General features: G+C 43.8%; 5 protein-coding genes across 5 annotated transcripts; 2 read left to right on the top strand and 3 right to left on the bottom strand.

The window, feature by feature from the left end:
* Nucleotides 1–84: 84 nt before the first annotated feature.
* Nucleotides 85–5,001, bottom strand: LOC135625570 (plasma membrane ATPase-like). The gene is made up of 16 exons (XM_065130543.1): nt 4,702–5,001; nt 4,059–4,178; nt 3,731–3,967; nt 2,879–3,640; nt 2,674–2,796; nt 2,491–2,595; nt 2,273–2,417; nt 2,023–2,187; nt 1,696–1,934; nt 1,576–1,608; nt 1,410–1,491; nt 1,165–1,325; nt 913–1,086; nt 647–829; nt 391–572; nt 85–296 (listed from the first exon to the last, which is right to left on the bottom strand). The coding sequence occupies exons 1-16, from the start codon at nt 4,756–4,758 to the stop codon at nt 200–202; spliced, it is 2,865 nt and encodes a 954-aa protein (XP_064986615.1). The 5' UTR covers nt 4,759–5,001; the 3' UTR covers nt 85–199.
* A 6,584-nt stretch (nt 5,002–11,585) lies between these two features.
* On the top strand, nt 11,586–14,054 carry LOC103969683 (anther-specific proline-rich protein APG). Its single transcript, XM_009383307.3, has 4 exons — nt 11,586–12,106; nt 12,211–12,308; nt 13,519–13,587; nt 13,659–14,054. The coding sequence occupies exons 1-3, from the start codon at nt 11,824–11,826 to the stop codon at nt 13,570–13,572; spliced, it is 435 nt and encodes a 144-aa protein (XP_009381582.2). The 5' UTR covers nt 11,586–11,823; the 3' UTR covers nt 13,573–13,587; nt 13,659–14,054.
* Nucleotides 14,055–15,124: 1,070 nt separating this feature from the next.
* LOC103969682 (rust resistance kinase Lr10) lies at nt 15,125–17,952 on the bottom strand. The gene is made up of 3 exons (XM_009383306.3): nt 17,555–17,952; nt 16,658–16,726; nt 15,125–16,575 (listed from the first exon to the last, which is right to left on the bottom strand). The coding sequence occupies exons 2-3, from the start codon at nt 16,719–16,721 to the stop codon at nt 15,386–15,388; spliced, it is 1,254 nt and encodes a 417-aa protein (XP_009381581.2). The 5' UTR covers nt 16,722–16,726; nt 17,555–17,952; the 3' UTR covers nt 15,125–15,385.
* Nucleotides 17,953–19,297: 1,345 nt separating this feature from the next.
* LOC103969681 (flowering-promoting factor 1-like protein 3) lies at nt 19,298–20,021 on the bottom strand. The gene has a single exon (XM_009383305.3). It carries the CDS (start codon nt 19,795–19,797, stop codon nt 19,474–19,476), a length of 324 nt encoding a protein of 107 aa, XP_009381580.2. The 5' UTR covers nt 19,798–20,021; the 3' UTR covers nt 19,298–19,473.
* A 4,219-nt stretch (nt 20,022–24,240) lies between these two features.
* LOC135625828 (zinc finger protein 4-like) lies at nt 24,241–24,672 on the top strand. The gene has a single exon (XM_065130917.1). It carries the CDS (start codon nt 24,241–24,243, stop codon nt 24,670–24,672), a length of 432 nt encoding a protein of 143 aa, XP_064986989.1.
* The last annotated feature ends 11 nt before the right edge of the window (nt 24,673–24,683 follow it).

The raw sequence follows: 24,683 nt of genomic DNA, 5'->3' as shown, positions 1-24,683 counted from the left end.
GTCTGTAAAGCTTAACATGAATTGATTGAGAGATATCAAGTCTGGAATTACAGCATTACTAGAGGAGATTTAGACAATAAACCATGTCTCAAAGCAGTAGTTTTATTGCTTTAGGAAATACAATCAAGCAGCCAATTGGGATCAACCGTGGACTGTAACAGCATTTCCATGAAGCCATCAGCTATGCGATGCGGTGCTTCTAAACCGTGTAATGCTGTTGGATGGAGTCGATGTCAAGCCCCTTCAACTTGACCACTGATTCCACATGACCTTTGAGAGTGTGCAGCTCTCTCAGCCTGGCAAAGCAACCAAGAAGCGCAAGATCAAGATCAATTCCTCTTGTTCGTTGGCTTCTATTCACAGATATGATAGCAGCTGATGGCACATTACCTCGCGATCTCAGCTCGTCGTTTGGCCTTCTCAGCGATCTCGGAGAGCTCGCGGTAGCTGCTCTTGTCGGAGAATAGGTTTGTCGTCTCAGGAGGCTGGAGGCCGTGCAGTGTTCGCTGAGCGATTGCCCACTGAGCTTCCCTCTCCTCTCTTCCATAATCCTTCTTCGTGGTGAAGGCAGTCTGACACAGCAAACAGATTAGCAGCAATCGACGAGATGATCATAAACTTGATATAGGTGAGGGATGAGCTCTACCCTCCGCTCAAACAGGGAGTCCCAGGCCTTTCCACTTAGAATGTAGCGTATCGAGAACTTAATCCAGTCGAGTGGGATGAAGGTGATGAAGCTGTAGAGCCATATGATTCCCGCCCATCCCCACCCACAGCCTTTGATCTTTGCAAAGCCCCAGTTGGCGTAAACAGCTATCAGAGTCGCAACCTGGTGATTCAAAATGATGATGATTCTGTCATGATTCTTGATCGCCACGAAGAACTTGTCCGGAGGGAATTGGGGAGACGTACCAGTTGAGCTACCACAAAGGCACCGCACAGTAGAAGTCCGGGGCGCTCGAGGAAGGACCAACTGCGAGAGCGGGTGACAAAGATGAGGGCCTGGCTGATGATGCTGACTTGCAGGTACAGAGCCGCCATCATCTCGTGGTCTCTCTCTCTCAGCGATCGAACATGGAACTTATCCTGCATCATCAACACCCATGGTGCAGTCATGGAGGAAACCTCGTTGTAACAGTCACACTGTGCCACGAATCAACATACCGAGAAGAAGTCGGTCTCTTTCATGGCCCAGAAGAAGAGGACAGTCATCAAGGCCAAGTAAGTCCCCAGCACGATGCCGGTGGCAAATATCTCTTTCAGCTTCCAACTGTCCGGCAATGGAGATGGCTTCACACGGTCTTTAGAGATCGTCATGATGGTTCCTATTTCTCGATCACGGATTCAGATTAGAAGCTATGAGTTGCAAACGTAAAAGTACATAGATTTTAGCAGGTGAGAGTGGTCACCGTCATTCAGTATGGCAATGATCAGAACCATGAAGGGGGAGAAGTCGAATTTCCATATCAGCGCAATAAGCATGAAACCAAGCTGCGGAGGTTTGAAGTGAAAGCTTTTAGCGGAATCGAAAATTCCTACTTTTGAGATCATCCAAAACACTGGTTTAGAACTTACTACGATACGAATGGTAATCGAAACAGCGTAGATCTGTCAGTGTGCAGAGAATGAGGAGGATACTATATTAGCCAGCTGAAACCGAAACACGAGTCGAAGGAATGGATGAATTGATCTTACCGTATAGTTCTTCATCCTCTGGAAGATGGCTCTGCTGGTGAGAACTGCACTGATGATGACACTGAGGCCAGGTTCAGTAAGAACGATGTCGGAAGCACTTCTTGCTGCATCCGTGGCATCAGAAACCGCGATACCTATGTCAGCCTTCTTCAGGGCCGGAGCATCGTTCACGCCGTCTCCTGTCATCCCACATATGTGCTTCCTTTCTTGCAACTTCCTCACGATTTCGTACTTGTGCTCTGTTCCAAGGAACACCCCCACATGACACTGCGACGGTGCTGCAGAGATCACTAGTAGTGGTTTGGAGTGCATGCGGCAGGAGCAAACCTGGGAAAACTCCTGCAAATCCATCAGCCTTCTCGATCAATTCGTCCACCGGAAGTGCAGCGAGCGTCTCATCCTTGTGCTGCCCGAGCAGTGAAGAGGAAGGATACATGTTGGTGCCCATCCCAAGCCTTCGCCCTGTCTCCTTCGCTATCGCTAGTTGATCACCTGAAGAGCACACGAATCTTTCAGTCGAAGGTAAGCGTGGGGATCATGGTGCTCGAGAGATGGAGAGCAAACGAGTCCCAAGTACCAGTGATCATCTTCACGTTGACGCCGAGGTCGAGAGCCTTCCGAATGGTCTCGGCGCTGTCATGCCTCGGGGGATCGAAGAGAGGCAGTAAGCCGACGAATTGCCATGGGCCACCATGACTCTCTTTGCTCCTCTCAGGGACTTCCTGCAACATAAGCATAATGATAATTGATGCAAGGAACAAGGAGAATGCGGTCGTAGCAAGAGAAGTGACAGACCTGTCTTGCCACGCCCAACGATCGAAGCCCGCGTTCTGCGAACTTGTCGATCACCGTGTGAACTCTTTTCCGGACGTCCTCCTTGCAGTTGCAGAGGTTCATGATCTGCATCGGTTGACCACACAAAGTCAGCAAACCATTCATGAACTCGGCTCGAAGTAGATTCAAGTGAAAGAGCAGGACCTGCTCAGGAGCGCCTTTGCTGACACGATGCCAATTGTCGTCCTCATCAACGTAAGTCAGCGCTGTTCTCTTGTCAACAGGATTGAAGGGAAAGAAGTGCACTTCCCGGATTCCTGCTCTTGCCTGTGAAGCACCAAGAGATGAACTTGTGTTATGCGTTCAGGTGATATCCATAGTTCCAAGTAGGTGAAGAAAGCTGCTGTACCTCCTTTGGGTCTGAAAGCATGCCGACCATGGCAGCATCGATGGCGTCCTGATTCTCCGTCCTCGACGCTCTCGCGGCCAGTAAGACCACGTGATCTTTATCGACACCTTTCGCGAACACTTCGATCAGGCTCTTGTCGACGCTGAGCTTGTTGAGGGTGAGCGTGCCGGTTTTGTCGCTGCAGAGGACATCCATTCCAGCCATTTCCTCGATGGCAGTCATCCTCTTTGTGATGGCGCCTTGTTGGGACAGCTTATGCGACCCGATGGCCATGGTGACGGACAAGACGGTGGGCATGGCGATCGGAATTCCTCCGATCAGGAGGACCAACAGGTTGTCGATCCCATCCCGGTACGACCTGTGCTGGATCGGGTACATGACGATGATCTCGATGACGATGCCGATCGCGATGGAGCAGATGCAGAAGTTTCCGATGGATGTCAGGACCTTTTGGAAGTGGCCGACCTGGTTGGTGCTGTCCACCAGGTGAGCTGCCTTGCCGAAGAAGGAGTGCACGCCGGTGGCAATGACGACGGCCTCAATCTCGCCTTGCTTGCAAGTTGAACCGGAGTACACCTCGTCTCCGGGATTCTTCGTGACGGGGAGGGATTCTCCGGTGAGAGCAGACTGATCGATCTTCAACGGGTCTCCCTCGAGCAGGCGCGCGTCGGCCGGGATGATATCTCCCAGTTTGATGCTGATGATGTCTCCGGGCACCAGAATTGCGGCGTCCTGCTCGCACCAGGTGCCATCTCTGAGCACCTAAAGCCAAGAACCAGGTGCGGTGACCGTAAGAAACAGGATTCATCTTCCAAGGATCTCAATCTCGAGGCTTCTTCAGCCACCTCTGACCTTTGTTTTCGGAGCCAGACGAGCCATGAGAGCAGCGGCGGCGTTCCCGGCGTTGTTCTCTTCGATGAAGGATATGGTGGAGTTGATGACCAGCAGAATGACAATTCCGACGAAGTCTTCCCAGTCCGGGGGCTTCCCTCCACCGTTGGCGAGGGCAATGGCCATGATGGCGGCCATCTCCATGACCCACGAGAGGGGGTTCCACATGAACCCGAGAAACTTGAGGACTTTGCTTTCCTGTTACAGCCACATCCATCGAGCACTTGGATAAGCAACGAGCAGGTAACAGAGCAAGGTGAAATCACGAGCTTTCATCTAAGAAAAGGACCTTCTTCTCTTCGAGCTTGTTTTGCCCAAAGATCTGAATCCGGTTGGCTCCCTCCTCCGACGTCAGACCCTCTTTGGTACATCGGAGCTGCTCGAACACTTCTTCTATGGGAATTCTTTCCTGTGAAAGTCACGCACTAGCAGAGTCAGACACCACCGAGCTGCAACTCCTTCGAAACAATCTGCTAAGAAGCTGCCGAGTGTAGCGAAAACAGCAGAGAAAGAGCAAGAGCAGGGGACAATCACAAAGAAGACGGTATCCGTTTAAGAGCCGATTTAAAAGGGCCGGAAGAGATGGAAAAAAAAAAGAGTACCAATGACCATTTTCTTAGACTCAGAAGCTGCTTCTAAGCTCGAATGATTACAAGAAAGTGGTTCGACCACAGTCTCTTCTTGTTTGCTCGAGGAACAAAGAACAGGACACATGTTTCTTCTTTTTCTTATAGTTTACCGCATTAGTTGCAAGTTCATAAAATGAAACCTGGCGCGAGTCAACTCTGTAGCTATTACTCCGAGAAGAATCGAAGAAAGTCGGCATGGATGAAGAGGAAAGCACAAGAAAACCATGACGAAGCAGATGCAGCAACAAGAAGGAGCAAAGTTAGCAGCAGCAGCAGTGGTCGTGGTGGTGGCGACTCAATTACCAGATCAACAGCCTCGTTCCTGAGGTCCTCCAAGCTGGAAGCTTTGTCTCCGTCCATTTCCTCACCTCACCGCTCACGACCAAGCGGTTCCAACAGGAGAGAGAGAGAGAGAGAGAGAGAATATAGGCTGCTCGAGGCCTTTCCAAGCCACCATTTGTGTCCAGCACCGCCTCTTATACCCGAAAACGCAGCCGTACCTCGTCGGCCACCAGCGAAAAGATTACTTTCGCCTCGCCTCGGGTCTGTTGTGTAAACCGGGGACGACGCAGCCGGCCTCAGATATCCTTTGCGCACCTGTAGATCGCACGCGGGGACGTTTACGCCTGTTGGTTTTGGTAATAGATAAAAGACTTGTGTAAGAGGACGACCGCGCAATCGCAAACTCGTATCACGTGCAGGTCCCTTTGTTTGACGAGTTTTAATACTCTTCTTGCTTGTGGAGACAGTGCTGACTTGTCGTCTCCTGACAAGGCGGGTAGGATATATATGATCACAATATGTGACTTAATTGTCTTATTTGAAGGAAAAAAAATGTATATATTTGACTTTTTCAAAGATGGGCCCCCCACATCTTGTGTTTTTTATTGATATAAATTATTTCAAATAGTGAATTATTGTTGATGTATGTCCCATGATCTTTAAATTTATATCTTTTTATTCTAAGCTTCGACGGGCCTACTTTGACGAGCATGTATTATCTTAGATCTTGCGACAACAACATATTTAAGGTCATTATATTCATTTGATAAGTCATCATTTGTCGTTATTGATGGATGGTCGATAAAAAATTTATAATTAATTATCTAGCTTTGATGAGTCCATGTAGTTTTATCCATTACGATGGTGACTCGTTCTTATAACATCTTGATTCTTTTATTTTTCGATCAATATGAAACTATACATATTTAACATAAAACTAATCTTATTTATCTTTTATTTAAATAAATTTAATTAGTTTATGAGTTATCTTGCATATCATAAGTTGTCATATGACAACATATTGAATATTCTGATTTAGTTTCCGAATTTATTTTGGAAGAAAAACATAAAATAATATTTAAAATTTTTAAATTATGATTGTCATTGAAGGCTTCAAAACCTAGTGGAAGATTTTATCAAGATTTATCTGTACAAGAATGAAAGCATATCAATCAAGAATATTATCTTCTTCTTCGAAGAGAAAATCAAATTATATATTTAATTTAATATAATTATAAAATATTCACATTTATATATTTTTTTTCTTATCTTGTACTTACCCTACATAAAGGGACTTAGAACACTAGAGATGAATCATTGAATTTTTATTTTTCTGTCTTTCTATCTTTTTATTATGAGAAAGAAATCTGTTGATGCATAATCAATATTATCCATCTCTTAATTAAATAATTTTGATTAGTTTAGGGGTTATTTTTTATATTATAAATTACCACATTATAATATACTGTATAATTCTAATCTAGTTTCTAAGTTTAAGAAGAAAATATAAAAAGAATTTAAGAAAAATCAATTGTGATCGATGAAGATTCTAAATCCTCATGAAAGATTTTATGAATATTGATCTTAACAAGCATATTAATCGAGAATATTATCTTTTTGAAAGAAAGATCAAATCATATATTTGATTTGATATAATTATAATTTTTTTACTTTTTATATTTCCTTATACTTAGCTTATAAAAAGGGGTTTGAATATTGTAATACATGAATTAAAGATGAATATTGTAATACTGTGAATTAAAGATGATTCACAGTAGGTGGCATTATAGTAACGGAGGAGAGATTCAAGCAAAATCAAACCAAATCACTGTCTTGAGATGATCTGACAGTGAGATGGATGAGATTTCTGTTGACTCTAAAGCATCGACACAATCAAATCCAGCTGATGATGTCTGAGGAGATCAATGAAAAAGGCTTTTCTATTGTTTAAGTGTTTTTTTTTTGCTTTGCTTTGATTTTCTCAGAAAAAAATCGTATAAAAAAATAACGATAGATTAAAAGGATGTTGTTTTTCGCAAGCAAATCGTATGAACTGGATATATTGTTTGTTAAATTGATGAAAGTGAAAGAGAAGTTTATGTCTCCATGATTGCATCTGAAATCTGTGAGTAAAAAATGTTAGTGCACATGATAAGGTTCACAATGTAATCTTTAGTCACCGAAGAATTTGAATCTTGGCAATCAATTATGATAGAGTGGCAAATTAATGTTGCCTTCATATATATAAATTGCTCTTCCACATATAAAATTATGTATGATTGGAGATTTATAATCTTGTGGCTAATTGGTGCAGGTCCAACCGGACTTCCTATATGTGGTCATGGAAAGATTTGGACAAGGTTATAAGCCAAAGTCAAAAAAGAAAACACACACAGAGAGAGAGAGAGAGAGAGTGTGTGTGTGTGTGTGTGCAATAAGAACAACTGTACTCATTGTCATCAAATACTGTTTCTTGCATTCATGCAAACATTGTTAGCAGAAGATTTATCATTGTAATGAATGGTCATCCACTATGCTATGCTTTCTCTTTCATGCCACCACTAATTTCAAATTAAAAAAATAATATGAGAAGGTTTATCTGACACAAATTCTGATGCCAAATGTAAATAGTCAACAGAGGAGTTGAGGATCAACAACTAATCCTGTAACTTTATATATTATAATCAAGAAGATAGTAGCGTAGATGAAGCGTAATTACATTTTGGTTTGTTGACTTCGATTGGACTTGAAATGTTTATAAGGGATGATAGATTGATCTAAGTCAACGCATGACCTCAAGTTCTTTTCTAGTGCAGCTAATATACACCAGATAAATCAAAGCACGAGTTAGCTGACAAAACAGGCAAGTTCCTTCGTCTTTTTCTCTCTATGGATCGCTCAGATTCCACCAAGTTTCCATTCACTAGTTGTAGATAGATAGGTTTGTGAAGTTGGGAACACTATCGAAAATGATATTTGGCAAATCCACAGTGTGGTGGTTGATAACGTACCAAAGAGTGATGAACCAAAGTCTAACGCTATCCCTTATCTTTAATACAGACTCGAAAAGCATGGGCAGTCAACGCAAGAGGGCGGCCATGAGAGAAGTTGGTCTTACTTGGTGTCCCAATTACTTGTTGAAAGGCATGGGTGCCTTTGTATTCTGAGAGTGTGTCATGTTGCAGATACAGAATAAAAAGAAAACCTCTTGTTCTTTTCCTTTAATCAAATTATAAATATCAGTTGTTAAGAATACATCTTACGATGATCTGGGAAAACAGATGACGACCATATTTAAGGGTTCATCAATTCTTCTGATGAAGAACAAAATAAGAAAAAAAAATTAGGTCAAACATGACCTCAAACCTAGAAAATGCTTTTGCTCTTGCAAATGACATGCATCCATGCTACATTTATCGGTTTCCAGGTCATGGAGTTGAATCCAGAGGTCCTCCAAGTCTGCAAGGCAAACAAATCTCCTTGCCAAAAATGTTAAACTATATGTCTTTTTCCTGGCGTCGGCAGTGGCCATCATGGCCTGTAGGTATGATTTCTCCCATGTAATGTAATGTAATGAATCAGGACTTCTCCTTGTTCTTATCCACCCACCAAACCCTACATCGTTGGAGGACATCAAGATGTTCTACTGCAGAAGACTGCATGCATAGAATGACTAATTATTAATGCTGCCAGGCAGCAAAACAAGGTCTTGGTTTGCGAGATCAACCTGCTGCAACCTCCACATAAATACCAACCAATCTGTTGGCTCTTTCTTATTGGAGCTCCCATGAAGCACTGGTGGATTCCTCTCTGAGAGAACAATATATTTAGCATCAATCATTAATCCACTTGTCTCTCAGAATATTTTAAGCATGCATACTTACAATTCATTTACATCATGGTAGATGATGAAGAAGATTTTTTTGCTTTCATGATATCATACGCTTACTGCATTTTGGTCGAATTTACACACACAAGTCAACACATTCTATAGTTTCTTTTTCCACAAAGAATATGAAGTATCTCATCTGGCACTGTCTTATAGGAGATTGATTAAGATTGGGCAGCCACTAGATTTTGTGGGTTATGGCTTTCACAAGTCGTCAGACCATAAGAAATATGTTTGACACGTTGTCGCATGCATGCATGCTTCGTTCAGGAAAAGGATGCTCGATCACTGTCGACACATATGCACCAATTACCCCTTAGAGAGAGAGAGAGATAGAGCATCGAATCTGACATGGGAGGCGGACTAATATCTTCAGGTGATCAGCTAAAATATCAATGCACTCTCTTCTCATTTTTCATGTTTTGGACAAATAACAGCACATATTCAAGAATATCTTAAAGACAGTACCACTTGTGCACTTCATTCTAGAATCAGCAGGATAAGACAAATTATAGGAGAAGTAGGTAAACTACATGAGATTCATCTTAAGATAGAGTGGCATCAGTAGAACACCCAGACTGCTTCTTTCATTGAGTTTGGCCTTTCATGTCAGAGGATTAGCACCACTTCGTACTTCATCAATCCACCTTCGAATAGATATCTCCATGACGGTAGCTATCGACAAGCCCTAGCTTGACCGCTGACATGCCGTTTGGATTCCGGTAGAACGATGTGCAGATGATGCCAACACTATCCGTGGATTTCTGCATCGATTACATTTGACTGTTTGTGCCACAAGTTCTCTATACTTTCTTCGTCGCTATAATTTATATTGACATCTGCATCATCCATGAAATGCAACATGTATTTTTTTCTTGCTTTTCGAGTCATTCCCTACACTTGATGCATTCATTATTTTGGAATCATTCGATTTACTCCAAAAGACAAACATGGATTTCTCCAAGTTTTAGCATGGAAAATAGCAAATTTTGTCCAAGTATCCAAGAACAAAGTTACCCAAATTGTCACTAATATTAATATTCAGACAGCACTATTTAACATGATAACATCACGATGATACCTTTCTCTTTTATATTTATATATATAGTTTTTTAGGTTACGTATGTGAGCTACAAATGAGTCATGTATAGTCGAGGAAATTACCTAACCACATCTGGAAGCATTTTTATTACTCTTGATTCGAAAGCAAGGGATGATTATATATGACATGACGCGCGAGCGATTCATAAAATTAATATGGATTAAACGAGTATCATTGTCAGATGCGAGTTTTCGCCAGCTAATGCATCTTCCTTGTAATATAGATTAGAAATGTTTACCAAATACCAATAGATTAACATGACCAATGCATCGAGCCAGCACAGTGGCAGGTGATGTAGAACATGCACTGGCCTCTCACTTGAGTAATGTCGATGGGCATGTTTGTGACAGATGGTCAAGTCAGGCAGGTTAATTCCATTGTAAGAAACCTAATCCCAAAGTGAACAGGTTAATTGACCTTTCCACCACTCCTGCGGATTACAATGAGCTCAACAAGAAAAAGGTAGTATTTGGTGTAGCTTAAACTCCCTGACGTCGGGGAAAGTTAGACATGCAGGCTTAGAAATTTAAAGAAAGATTATGATGCTATTGATTGATCACAGAGAGGCCATTTGATCATGTGAAGGGGGAAGAAATCTTGTTTTGACATGGAATTGGAAATCTTCTTCAAGTTGCATCATTCCTTTGACTTCCTTTCGATCATACTAGTTAGATAAGAGACTAGTTGGAATGCACCACAACATTCTGAAGTCAAATTATTTTGCCCGAGATGATCTCATATTTATCAGCTAAAGTGCATTGTTGAACTTCAAGTTTGAGATACGAATGGCTAAAGTCATGTGGAGGTGTATATCTTTGGAGGCGTGGAGTCGAACAAATGAACTCCACCTTGTTCTTAGCATACATGAGCTTCACTGTGGTACACACAAATCCTTTGTTTGTCTTGGAGAACAAGTGACTCTTCTCCAGTGCACTTATAAGGAAATCACTGCATAAAAGAAATCATGCTTTTGGTAAGATTGATCATGAGGATTCACCATCCTTTATTTTGAAATATGCTAAAATATTCTTAGTTTACATCCAAAGTTATTCAAATTGAACTCTTAAATTTTATAATAAGATTGATCACTAAGCTTATGGTAAGAATTTGAATAAGGTTAGCAATAATTGTAATTTTGTTAAAAACCACACTACTCGATCTAATGGTGGATTCATTGGGCCCTCTTGACCTAAAAGAAAGAATGGCTCACCTCATCTCATCTCTCGGACAATGCCAAGGGGACATCATTCTCTGATGTATAAACCCACCCACCACTATATTGGAACGAACCTCTTGAGAGAGCAGAACCTTATCTTGCATTGTTCTTGTACTTACACAACACAGTAGGCAGGCAGTGGTCATCATTTAGAACAGGTTGAATAAATAATAAATAAAATAATAATATATATGTACATATATTTCAAGTGAGTACTTGTAATTAATTGTTAAGTTAAATTGGATGTCAGATTTATATGCGTTATTGGATGTATTTATATTTAAAGGTCTCTTCTCGGGTCGAAGAAACAAGGAAAAAGAATAATATCTTAAAAATAGACGGTCCAGATCAAACGCCAGGCCCGATTCGTGACACGACAGGACGCACACGAGGCATCAGCTAAATTGAAATCCAACACCTCGTATCTATCTCGTATTTACCTAAAAGCCATGTGCCTAACTGACAAAGCCAACCTGCTAAGTGGTATTGTCGATATTTCATTCAATGCTAGACCTGTTATATTGTGTTAATAAGCCAGTAAATCCGCCGACCGGCCCTTCGTCGACACACGTTTTACCTGCACGTATGATCGATGCACCTTGCGGGACCCAAGTCATGTCGTTCGATGGCTAACCGAGAAACAGGTACGAAAAGTATTTTACGACAGTGGTCTCCACTTTGCGTGGCACGCAGACAGAGCATAGAAGCTAGCAAGAGGAGGGAAGGAAAGGGGGAGAGAAAGCGGAGCATCGGATGCCGTTCAGTTCAAAAGCTGGGATGCCTCTACTCCAATAATGGCGACGGCTCCAGCGTCCCTACGGGCTCCTCGTCCTCCTCGCCTGTAGCCCTAACCGTAGCCCCACAAATCTCCCTCCCATCTCCTCGCCGCCGGGCCCTCCCTCCTTCTCTCGCTCCTCTTCTTCATCCTCCACCGCGATGCCGCGAGAGGCCCCGCCGCCGCCGCCAGTGATCGGTAAGGCCGGGAGGTACACCGTGTTCATCACCCCGCCGCGCGCCCCCAAACCCTCCGATGCTCCGAGCGTGAATCCGCAGGCCGCCAGCCCTGTAAAGGTGGCTCCTTTGCCGCGGAAGGCTACCCCTTCGCCACCACCTCCGCCTCCGGTGCAGGTTCCACCCATGCAGTTCGAGAAGCCGTCGACCAAGTCATCGGGATCCGTGTTCGGGTTCCTCTGGGACGCCATCGCCAAAGTCCAAGATGGTACCTTCTCTGAGATTTTAGCTTCTTGTTTCTGAGGGTATTTGCTGGTCTTTCTTCTGAGCTTGGTGGGATCGAGGTTTGATTCCTTCGTTTCTGGTTTCTAGCGCATTCCAGCCTCGATGAGTACTTGGCGGACTGGTTCGGGTTGAACCAGTCCAAGTATCAGTGGGCGTTGAACGATTACTACGAGAACAACGGAAAGGTTGGTGACATTTTCCGATCGTTTGGGTGTTGTCGGGCTTCCTTTCTCTTTGAGTACATTCTTCAGCTTGGATTAGGTTGAAATTTTTTTTCTTATACTTCTGAATTCCAGCTTGCAATTGGTTCCTTATTTGTTTAGGCTTCGATGATTCTGTTTGCACTTGGATTTCAAGAACAGTGGCATTTCCTTCTGAAGTGTCAAAGTTAAACGACGTTAGCTTGAAAATATATTTGTGCAGAGCAAGAGATCGGAACTACAAGTATATAATTTTGACTTGTCATGTTGTGTTTTGGCAAAAACTCGCAGTAGGATACTCACAAGAATCTTAGTTGTAAATAAATGGGACTTCGAGACTCATGTTTATTATATATGAACGTATTCTTTCCTTACCTTCCTTGCCTGAGTTTGACGATGAGGGCAAGAAGGTTGGAGAGTGGGTAGATGGATTGGGTGGGTTGACTTTGGTTGTCTGTTTTAAGGACTGGTAAAAAACTTTGGCGCCAATTAAAGTATAGTTTTGGTGTAATTAGCAATGTTTATTTAAGTGGAGAAAAGTGTTAGAAAAGGGCTGGTTTGAGTTGATAGGAAAATTTGAACTTTTATGGTCATATTAAGATACGTTCTGCTGACAATTGAACTATGTGTCCCTTTATTCTGCTCTAAGCTATTCTTTGATTTGTGTTGAATGAATTTGCTTTCTGCATATTAGAAATTTGAGGGTGAAAATGAAAAGCTTAGGAGACTCGTAGAGTCTTTTTGTTTGCATAGTAAACAAAGCTAAAATAAAGTGATTACTTTGGAATCAGAACTTATGACTCTTTTCATCACAAACATTGACTGATGTAGATTGATAGTGAATTGTGGTTGTTTGGTCATTAGAAAGGCAATCTGATGGCGAAATTCTCTGTTGTGAAATAAGATAACAATGTTATAAGGTGCCAAACACATCAGATGAGCATCTCCTGAGCATAAAATGGAAGCAGAATACCCACCTTTTTTAAGATCATGTTCTCAACTTTTTGATGTATTAATTGTTTTTTTATTAAAGGCATCCCATGAATTAAAATGCAAGTTGTTGTCTCCCATTGTTTAGCCCAATGGTTGTGACATGTCTCCCTTGTTGATCGTTCGTCTTTGATCGCATATATGTGCTTAGGTGTGCCATTTAAAAAAAAATGCAAGTTGATTTTTCACAAATTATTAACTGCAGGAGAAGGAAAGTGGTAAACAAAAGGATCTTGTTAGCAAAGAGCAAGCTCTCTGATAGGTTAATAAATAGGTAAGCTCATGTCTCCATTTCTTTCATTCTGTTGATTCCTTCTGAATCTGTTTTGTCTATCTTCATTGCAGCAACTCTTTTCCAACAGTGTGTGGAGATTATGAAAACAAAGGCATATCTCATCAAATGCCTTCTGTACGTCTGAGGTTGATTTTATGCATGTCTGCTAATGACTAACGGGTGTTGCAGTATAATGTCATCAAGCTGATTATGTATATGGGAGCCAACCAAAGAGGCTTAGGTTTACAGCAAATGCATGTGCCACCAGTTCAAAATTTTCACCTGTTAAGCATGCTTGCTTTTGCTCTTTGTAAACCAGTATCGAAGTCATCCTGTAAAAGCATTATGTTGTAAAGCATAATGCTTTACCAACGTCCTTGTAAATGTATGGAAGTTGTTCGCATGTCGAACTTACTTTACTAATGTCTATGTCGCTTTCTGTTAGTTTACTATTATCATCTGGTTCATTCTTCTGGAGTTTCAAGCATGATGGTTCTTTCACGTAGATCAGCATTAACAATTAATCAGGAAGCAATAGGGTTTTGACTGCCAGCTACTGCTGTTTCAGTTGCATCGTTCCATTGTGAAGAATGGCTGGTGTAAAATCTTTAATGTCAAGGGGCCCATTTTGATCTAAGGGTATCTAACGATGACTGTGCACATGTCATTTTCTTTCAGTTTATAGTAAGTGGCAAATACTTCCTTCCAATAGTTCTGCACTATATTGGATATCTGCAAACTCTTTCAGCTTTATGAACTCAGTTGTTCATGTTCTAGTGTTATGCCTTTATGTGTCATTTTCTTTTAGTTTCTAGCACTGTATTGGATATGTACAAACTCTTTCAGCTTTATGAATATCTAATAAACATTAGTTAATAATTCATGTGTTCCAGCAGCTACAAAGAAAGAGGTGGCCAGTTTCTTGCCAATTGAAGAGCTTGGTAGTCAGTTGCTATTAGTATCTTGAGACCAAAAGTTTATGTTCAATTGTCACAGATGATATGTTAGAGAATTCACTCACAATAACATGAAATAGAAATAAATCCTGCATCTTCAATGTAAAAAGAAGAAAATGTAGACAACATTCAATGTGGAAGGGAATTTGTGTGATGAACACTCAATGATGTTGCTGGTGCTACTTGTATTGTGCATGACTTTTGCTTTCAAAATGTTCTATATAAAAGTGGAGTGGACAATCTTTTAGTTGAAGATTGGGCAGTGTAATGTGTGTTCATACTTTAGGCTTTTTCTATGGTATGTAGGTTCTAGGAATGCTGATACAAAACTAATGCTGCCAGCTTTTGCAGGTTATGTTTGTCTTCTTGTATGCAGTTCTTTAGGCTTTTTCATCTGCTCATCCTTTATTGTCTTAAAATTAAGGATATTGATGAAAATTGAAAGCCAGATAGCTTTCCTGTAGCTTAAATTAGGCTTGGTTTTAGCTCATCCCAACTCTAATTTAGTTCCAACAGGAATCAGAATCGATTCGATTCCTTGAAAGTTGGAATCAAAATCAGTTAAAAGAAATGCACCATTGGATCACCAGAAATCTACTGATCATTCGTATGTCACAAATATTATTCACAAATGATGTTACTTATCCCAAAAGATTGGGAGGTAAAACCTTTCTAAGCTCACTGGTGTGTGTGAATCACATGAATTCTTGCAATACATTGGGACTCAGAGGAAAGAAGAAACAGAGTCAGGAAGAAAGCAAAGGAAAGACCATTTACGTCGCTTCGTGCTTATTGCTTAGTCGGCCTCCCAAATCAGAACAATTAGATGAGAAGAGAACTCACTACGATCTACTGCTGCCTGTGACACTTCCTCTGCTGTTTGAGCCTTCCACTGCCCCAAAACTCCATGGACTTTGGCTCGAAGCACTTGAGGAAGGCATGGCGATGATCTCTTCTTCCTCTTCCAGCATCCTTACGACACTGTTCATCGAAGGTCTGCTCTCAGGGTGGTGCTGCACACACAGCAGTGCCACTCTGCACATCGTCCTGGCCTTGTCCTGGTACTTGGACTCCACTCCAGAATCCGCAATCACGCTCTCCAGATCTCCTTGCTCATGCTTCTGCCATGCCCATCTGGGGTACCACTCCTGTCTCTCCCCTCGCCGAACGTCGAGGTTCCTCCTCCTCCCCAGGATCTCGAACAGAACCATCCCAAAGCTGTACACGTCGCACTTGTGAGTCACCGGCATTGGCATCCACAGCTCCGGGGCAGCGTATCCCGGCGTCCCCCTGGCTCCGGTCAGCGTGACGGGGACGTCGCCACGGTCGCACAGTTTGGCCAACCCGAGGTCGGAGACCCTCGGGGTGAAGTCCGCGTCGAGAAGTATGTTTCCAGGCTTGATGTCGTAGTGCACTACCGACCGCTCGTGCTCCTCGTGCAGGTATCGGATCGCCTTGGCCGCCCCAATTGCGATCTCCCGTAGCTTTCCCCATTCGATCCTGACGTTGTGGTTGAACAGGTACTGATCCAGCGACCCCTTCTCCATGTACTCGTAGACCAATGCTTTGGTTATCTTGTCGAAGCAGAATCCGTAGAGCCTCACCAGATTGGCATGGGAAGTTCTGCAGATGGTGCCGATTTCCGCCATGAACTGCTCCTCAGTTCTCTTATCCGAGGTCGTGGTTCCATGGAGGACCTTCACCGCCACCTTCACTCCATTGGGGAACCGACCTCTGTAGACCACTCCGAAACCACCTGAGCCAAGTTTCTCTGCGTAGTTATTGGTGAAGTGCACCAGATGATGAGGGGTAAACCTCACGGGCCTCTCCTTCTCGATGTCTTCAAGGAACTTGTAGATGGGCTCCATGTCTACGGTCACGTCCTTCCTCAAGGTAGAGCCATGGGAACTAGTTGCGCTGACGGTGGGTAGTTGCTCTTCTGCAGAGACCGACTGCTGTTTGGTTTTCTCCACACATTTTATGATTAGAATAGCTATGACAATGAGTGCTGCTCCTCCTGCGATTATGCCGGCTGCAAAATTTGAAGGCAATGTCGATAGTGCGAGAAATCAACAGTGGAAGGTTGGCATGAACTGTAGCAATTGTTGGCTTACTGGTGGCAAGAACAGTGACCGCAGGAGAGACTTTGTTGTAGGTTGATGAGTCCGAAGTCGACATCTGACCTGATCAAGTGATACCAAAGTCAAGAGAGGACAGGCACGTATGAGAAGATCTCTTAATCTTAATCTTGTTGTTTTAGTCCTTTCAAATTCTTCATGGTTTGTGACCGAATTGATCTAAGCAATGACATGAACTCATTTTGCTCATCTTTTCAGCTAAGCTATATTGATCTTCCTCTCGCTCAACCAATCTCAAACACCAAGAACCAAAACCATCATGCAGTGTGGATGCTTGACTTTAAGACCTCAATTGTTTTAGGTTCTTTAAATGAAAGTTTCAAATCAAATCCATCAACTTAGTTCCTGAATTTGGCTGATAACTAAAATTGGATGGTGTGCTGATGAACTCGAAGCATGACAAATTAGCCAGTTGGAATCTCTGTTTTTGTTGGTTGACTAGAAAGACTGCTTCACTCGGAAGAGAACAAGAAGGATTCACCGAAAGCATGGTTGAAGGGTGACTACTCTGTAGCAATATGTTCTCATAAACTGTATCTATGAGCCCTGTCAAGAAATTTCTCACATCAATGTACCAGAAAACAATTTTGGTCAACTAGATAGCCAAAAGGGCCTTGAACAGTGGTGCACTGTGATCAAGGCTCTACAAAATTTTTGTTCCATATACATTTATTTAGGAATTGATGCCCCAACAGCAGCTGTTCTAACTTTTCCTCTGGTAAATTTAGCCTATAAATTTTCTACTTGAAGAGGATTAACAATTGGAATCTAAATCCCAAATGAAAAAGGGAAAAGACCCATCATCTCTTGGATGAACAGCATGGCACAGAAACCTATTCTACAAGAAGAGGGAGAAAAGAAGATCGTACTTACCTCTTCTTTGTGCCGTCTTCTTCTTCCTCAGAGATGCGTACGCAGATGCCAGAGCTCATGGAAGAAGAAGAGGAAGCATTCAACAGGAGTCGTAGGCATTGTTTGGGATTAGTTGAGACGTGCAAACATAGACGAGACCATCTCACAGCTGGACACTACGGACTTGTATGGATGGGAGGAGCACTCCGAAGTCAACCGTTCCTTTCCCGAAGCCAAAAGCTTGCATCGAAACGTACTATACGGATCGTATAGGAGTTTGCTGCCGTCCTCTTTCGTGGGACGGGCAGAACAATAGGAAGTCACGGAAGCAGTGCCTCTTGGGCGATAGAATAATAGGGTCGAAAGCTGCGAGGTATCAGCTCTCGTGGCAAATCACATGGTTTCTGACCGTCTCCACACACAGAAATCATCGCGCACTTCATCAAACTCGTAGGCAATTTTTGTAGGTTGTGCATCCATCCTGAAAGATCAACCACATAAAAAATGGCTCGAGGATCGGCATTTCTTCATCAGATTTGTTAGATTAATCGTGTTTTGCACGTCTTTGAGAGGAGTAATTCACCGGACGTCCTCTGAAATGGATGCCTCACCTGTTGCTTTCCCATTCTTTTTCCTTCTCTCGATGGCTCGGTGAAAGCAACTCTATTAAGATATGAACAAGTAACAGGTGGCTTTTGACTTTTCTCGCTAACGAAAGGAGTTGGGAAGAGATACACGGAACGTACGGCACTGTGCTCTTCTGACAATTAGGCCATGGATTGCGAAGATATCTGGCACGAGATCCATAGTGCAATCTCTTCTGCAACCAAACTCCATTTGACTTGTTTAGTTGTTTTCTTAACGAAAACATCTATATTGCTTCAAGGATCGAGTGCAGAAGGCTGAGCGTGCCGATCATCCGTAGCGTACAAAAAGTGGAAACTATGGGATCGATAAAAAAAAAAGCAACAGCTTTGAAACCAAATTAAATTATGATGGTTCTTGAAACGATGATTGTGATAGTGATATTGGCTTCGTTGCTACAAGTGATGATGGCCCCATCCGAAAGTTGAAGACCCTGCTGTGGCTTTGCCTCTTCAGCCACGGAGTCTCATCGATGCATGGCAGGCAGCAGGCAGCGAGCTGAAAAGGTCATCACTGCACTACTCATGCTGATAGTAAAGATCATGTGCAGAGGACCACCGTGTGTCTCGGTCACGAAAGCAGCAGTGACACTTCACCAGCCCCCGGGGGAAGGAGCGGGACGACGCGCATTACGGCCGGGAGAGGACACCAGAGAGTGAGAGGCATCGCCCGATGCGTCGACGCGCGGAGGCGCTCGTCCACAGCTTTTGCCGTGCGTATCTTCTGCTCTTCCCTTCCCCGTGCTTGTGGCTGTCCCTTTACAGATAATAGTAATAGTTGCAGTGTAGCGGTAATGATGGTGACAATGATAAGGACATTGTAACGTTGGTGATATAACAAAAGTTATGCCGATGATAATAGTAGCGATGGTGTCAGTGACGGCAACATCAAAGATATAGTACTGCCAATGTCCTGATGATGAAGGGAGGGAGATAGCAACGGCACTTATGGTTTAAGAGTAATATAATTTTTAAGATGGCAAATGAATTAGACAAATAGCATATATGCCGTCGACAGAAAAAGATAGCAAAGAAATAAGAATATATATATATATATATATATATAGACACACACGCACACAAAGACACCAAACAAGTAGGAAGCACCAAATAGGAAGCACAATGACATGCAGGAAACAGCTTAAACATCAAACAGTAGTAGCACAATCCGAACCAGCACAGCAGCGGCTACACCACCACCAGGCTTTCTTAACACCATGCAGACTTAGTGATCGACCTCTAGCGAGGACGACGTCGGCATGATCACCATCCGATATACACCTGTGTGTGTATATCTTATGCATCACGCACCTCGAAGACGTTCCTGCATTTGACCACAATGTCGTACATGTGCACGGACGTGAACCGGGAGAAGTCCCGGGGCACGGAGATGAGGTGCACCGAGGAGCGCTTGTGGAACTGGATCAGGTCGGGAGTGCTCGGGTACCGCTCCCATCCCAGCTCCGCCAGCTCGCTCTCCAGCATCGCCAGCGAGGTCACCACCTCGTCGGTGGGGAGGTGGACCAGAACCTTACGACGGAGACCGCCGCCGGGCTCGCCGCCGCTCGGGTTCTCCACACGCCGCAGGACGCCGTTCTTGAACACCCACACACCCGACATCTGCGAGCCCTGGCTGTGCCTTGATCGCGGGAGGTGGAAGGGGGAGCGGGAATTGGGATGGAGTAGGGGGTGGGAAAAGGCGGCGGGGAGGCCGGGTTCTATACTGCGGGCCTGGGTGGCTATGACCGTTCGTGGAGGAAGGATACTGTGTGGAGCCAGCTCGGAGGCGTTGCAGGCATTGCTGCCTCCATCCCTCTGTCATTAGATTCGGTGTTCCACCTTGCCACCGTGAAGTGGTACTGCTGACGCATCCACATGATCTTCCGACACGAATTATTAGGAGGGGGAAATGGACCTTTTGCAGTAGACGCGACTGGTGAGATCTCCCTCGCTGCCACCAACAGTGAGCAGCTATTCGATGGCCAGCTTATCTTATCTCATTAATAATGATGTACTTGAGAGAGAGAGAGAGATGGATAAGAAAACGGACCACATGCACATGCGGATGCAGGGAGCTCGTCGGGAATGGCTACAGTGCACGAGCCATGCACGTGGAAGGCATTCTGTACGTGCAATTGATTTCGTCTCTCAATACCCATCAATAATAAATTGAGCCTATCATAAAAATATTTTAGATAAGGAAAGCATTAATATATATATTTATTTATTTATTTGATTTTTATAAGAGAAGAGAAATATCTATGGAATGGGGGTGGCGGTCACAAAGTAACAAAGGCCCCAATTAGCACGTGGGAAAAAGTGGCTTTTATTTTATTGTAAGTTCTCCATCTCAGCGGAAAGCCAACGCCAGTTTCGGTGGGCCCCATGTGCCCTTTCTACACCATCACCATCGCCATCGATGGCCGGGCGGGCGGAGGAGCCCACCGGGTCGCGCTTGTGTCGCCTCGTCGCCCGGCCGTCGCGCCCCCTTCGCTAGTATTCCGATGCATCTGTGATCATCCATGCATGAGCATCAAAACGAAAGAAATTAAAAATATACGTATAGATGCGTATTCGATTCTTGATTTTACCTGTCGTGATTTGTGGAAATACGATCCAACTCACAGTTTTGTTCTGATCTACATAGTGTGTTCACTGCATAATAATATATTAGGAAGATAGAGTGGTCGGGCCTGACTTCACTTTCTCAACTGCAATTGGTGGCTGCATTGATTTCGAAACTTAAAATGATTTGATTAGCCAGAAGAGATGACAAAACATAATTATAACTATTGTAACCATAAGGACTTGTAGCATAAATCTATGGGTCATAGACACCACATTCACAACATTCTCAATAGTCTAATATGCTCGATTATGAGACGGAGTAGGCAGGAGGGGAGTCTGCTTCCCGGCATTGTTGGGGTCTGCTTCCATGAGCTTCTTGGCTGCTAAAGCTTCCATTTTCATCAGAGCACAACTGTCCAAAGGATAAAAGTGGAAGATACATAGTATTGCTAACAATCCGATGGGACTGCTACTTTTTCCAGTGAAAGCAGCTGCTTGATATCATTTCTTAACATCTCTAAGAACCTCTTGGAAGCCACTTCGTTCTGCTCATCTTCATCAACATATCCGTGATCGTCCTAGTCCAAGTGACCACAATTTACCAGTTAATCTTGTAGGATGACCGTTGCTCCCTCCTCAAATCTTCATTCTGTATATAAAACCGGTCATCATCATATCCCAGGATATGGTGTTCCTTCTAGGCATGTGTACGAGAAGAGATCGAGACCTGCTTTCTCGAGCCTTCGATTCAGTTCATGACAAGATGCCATCACCTTACAGGAAGCCGCATTCCAGCCCGGCATCCTATCAAAGATAGCAGGAGCCCCGTCAACTCTCAACAAGGCGAGGTCAGGATGCTGTTCCAGGACAGCACGTTCAGCTCTGGAACAGTTCATGGGCCGGGCCCATGTACTACTCGGGCATTCGTTCGAAGAGCTCCTCGGGTTCCTCGACACCATCTCTGAACGGGACGTGGCCGAAGAGCTAGGCGGTCCAGGTAACAACGCTCTTCCAGGCGACCGAGTCCTCGAGGAGCATGCCACGCTTTACGTAGCAAGAGAGCATCGCGGTCTAGAAGGTGACTTCCTTGCGGATAAGAACTTGTTGCTGCGGTGGCGAGAATAAGGTAAGCCTCCGCCTACAGTGCGAAAGAGATCGGCGAGATCAGGCGACGAGGGGATTCCCGACACGAAGTTGAGCGGATAAAGAACTTCGCGGGTAAGATTTTACTCAATTCTCTAATTATTGGAGGGTGGCCCATCCGGGACCCACTTCTGGGGCCACCAGTGTCAGTTGGCAGAATGCCGGCAGGTGAGAATGGCGAGAGGTTGATGGATATATATTTTATTCGTATAAATATCTAATCGGCCGCGGCCAATGAATGTCATGGTTTACACATGACATAGATGAATTCTTTTTCTTGATCATAGATCCTTAGCTTATTATGTTATCCGATTTATTATTATTATTATTATTATTATTATTATTATTATTATTATTATTATTATTATTATTATTATTATTATTATTATTATTATGAAAAAGTGAGTCGACGGATTTTAATACTAAGAGCTTATGGTTTGACCGATTGTTGTCAAAGATTGAGATCGGATGAAGTTTAGGTTAAGCAAAATGAAGTCGTCGAGAAGAAATATGAATCGACCTCTATTATTAAAAGTTGTTTTTTTTTAACATTTTATATTGGATGGATTGATATATACATACATATGATGTATTTGTTTTCGGAACTCTTGGATTCTTGATTAGGGTGAGGGTGAGGGTGAGGGGAAGACTTCAGCGTCGAGTGACAAGATTGAGTAGGGCCAAAATGGGTTGGTTGATGCACGATGAATCATTTTTGTGGAGTAGGAATCTTGAATCATCAGTAAAACAAAGAAAAACAAGTGATTATTCCACGTTGCAATGGATGTGCATAATATTCAAGACCATGGTGTCTCTCTCACACCCGACGTGTGTGGTGATGATATAACGAAAAGAAAATTACAAGAAACATTAATTTTGGCACACAGTAGAAGACGATCGAGTGAGAGTAAATTATCTGACAATTTAGAGAGAGAGAGAGAGAGATATATATAGAGGCTTCTCGTCTATGGATAATCTCAACGGTGCTGAAGACGGTTCCTGTCCCATTCTTCTTCTTCTTCTTAACATGTATTCTCTCTCCAACCCCACACCGGACGCCCCACCAAAAACAAAGAACATCGTGGTACCAATGGAATTGCCCTCTCGTGTCCATCCAACAATCTCCTCTTTTATTTTTTGTTTGTGGTACAGTCTTCTTCTCTCCACATGTCGTCGTAATTTGCTGACTTGATTGGAGTAAATCTTTGTGGACTTGTGTTGTTGCGAGTTTTCTTCCCTTTCTTTTGCTTTCTTCGGTGTTATAGTCGATGAAATAATAATGTGAGGATCATCTACTTACTACTACTGCTGATAGTTAACGATGTCTCTGCCGGAATTGTTGTATGCGCCGCCCACGGCCTCATCATCGGGGGTCCTTTTCCGACGCTCCAGAAGAAGGATGGAAGGAAAGGATGCGTGCGTGTCGTTCATAAGATGGCGTCGCAGCCACAGAAAGCTGGGCCCCACTACTTCATCCACGAGCTCAATTGGCGTGGCCCTCGTCGCCCCCGACCCGAGTGGCTCTCGTGCCGCCGGAGACACTTGAGGTGACGTTGCCCAAGACATACGATGGATGTGCATGACTCCGTCCACCGAGCCATCCGAACCATACGGTGTGGGAATGATATCTGATAAGGTTAGTGCTCTACTGCAGGGATTTATACGTACCCTTCCTTTTTCATGCGAGAATCATTTAGGAAACATGTGCTGATTTGTCTTCCTTCCCGAATGAAAAGATGATAGATAGCATGTAGCTTTCGTCAAGAACCACAAAGTGATGCAGAAGCTCAAATGCGTGAGGGGTGTGAACCTTAGATTTTTGTTCCAACAGGTGGCTTTTTGTGAGGAGAAGATTTGGGCCGTGCATGCATGCTTGGATTCTGAACAGTGTATGTGATGGCACATATGTTACGTATCTATTTGGTCACATGCACTTTCTTCCAGGAGAGAGAGATGGGACGAAATGAAGGAGGGAATCGAGGGGGGACCGAGTGAAGAAGCGATAGAGGAGAAGGAGACAGCGGGAGAGAAGGCATGTCACCTTTTCCTGCACCAAATAATGGTGAAGGCCATTAGCCCACGTACCGACACGACGCGGAGCTCCGGTGCAGCCATAAATAGGGGGTGATCTCTTCTCCCACTCCCCCCATCTCCCCTTCCGCTTCCACACGTTGATCTCTTCTCTCCTGTTCCTGTCTCCTTCGCTCGATCATTTCTCTTGCCACGCCTTGTTTAATTTCCCTTTCTCCCTTTTCCTCCTCATTTCAAGCTGAGATACTTTCTGTACTCATTCATCTTAAAGGGATAACCACACACACATTTCCTTGTTCATCCGCTCCTCTCTCTCTCTCCATGGAAGTGGAATTAGAGGCCTATGATCTTAACCTGGAGCTAGCACTGCAGCCGATGTCTCCGCCTGAGCCACAACGGTTCTTCTCCTGCCACTACTGCAGCAGGAAGTTCTACAGCTCACAAGCGCTGGGCGGCCACCAGAACGCTCACAAGCTGGAGAGAAGCCTTGCGAAAAGGAGAAGGGAGATGCCCACCGCAGTCGGCCCGCATGCCGGCATGAGTCTTGCGGGAGTTGGTGATGGCTCGGCCTTTGGCCGGCATAGCATGGTGGAGTTCGTGAAAGAACACTACTCCCGCCATGATGTCGGTCTCGGAAAGGTGACGACCGTAGCTTGGAGGGAGACCACCGAGCAGAAATGGTGGGGGTTTTACGGACCTTTGGAGGACAAAGGCAAGACTGCGGAGGAGATAGACTTGTCGCTGAAACTATGAATCCTACTCGC

The sequence above is a fragment of the Musa acuminata genome, chromosome BXJ2-10 (assembly GCF_036884655.1).
Source record: "Musa acuminata AAA Group cultivar baxijiao chromosome BXJ2-10, Cavendish_Baxijiao_AAA, whole genome shotgun sequence".
NCBI classification, from domain to species: Eukaryota; Viridiplantae; Streptophyta; class Magnoliopsida; order Zingiberales; family Musaceae; genus Musa; species Musa acuminata.
This window is presented reverse-complemented; position numbering and strand designations above follow the sequence as displayed.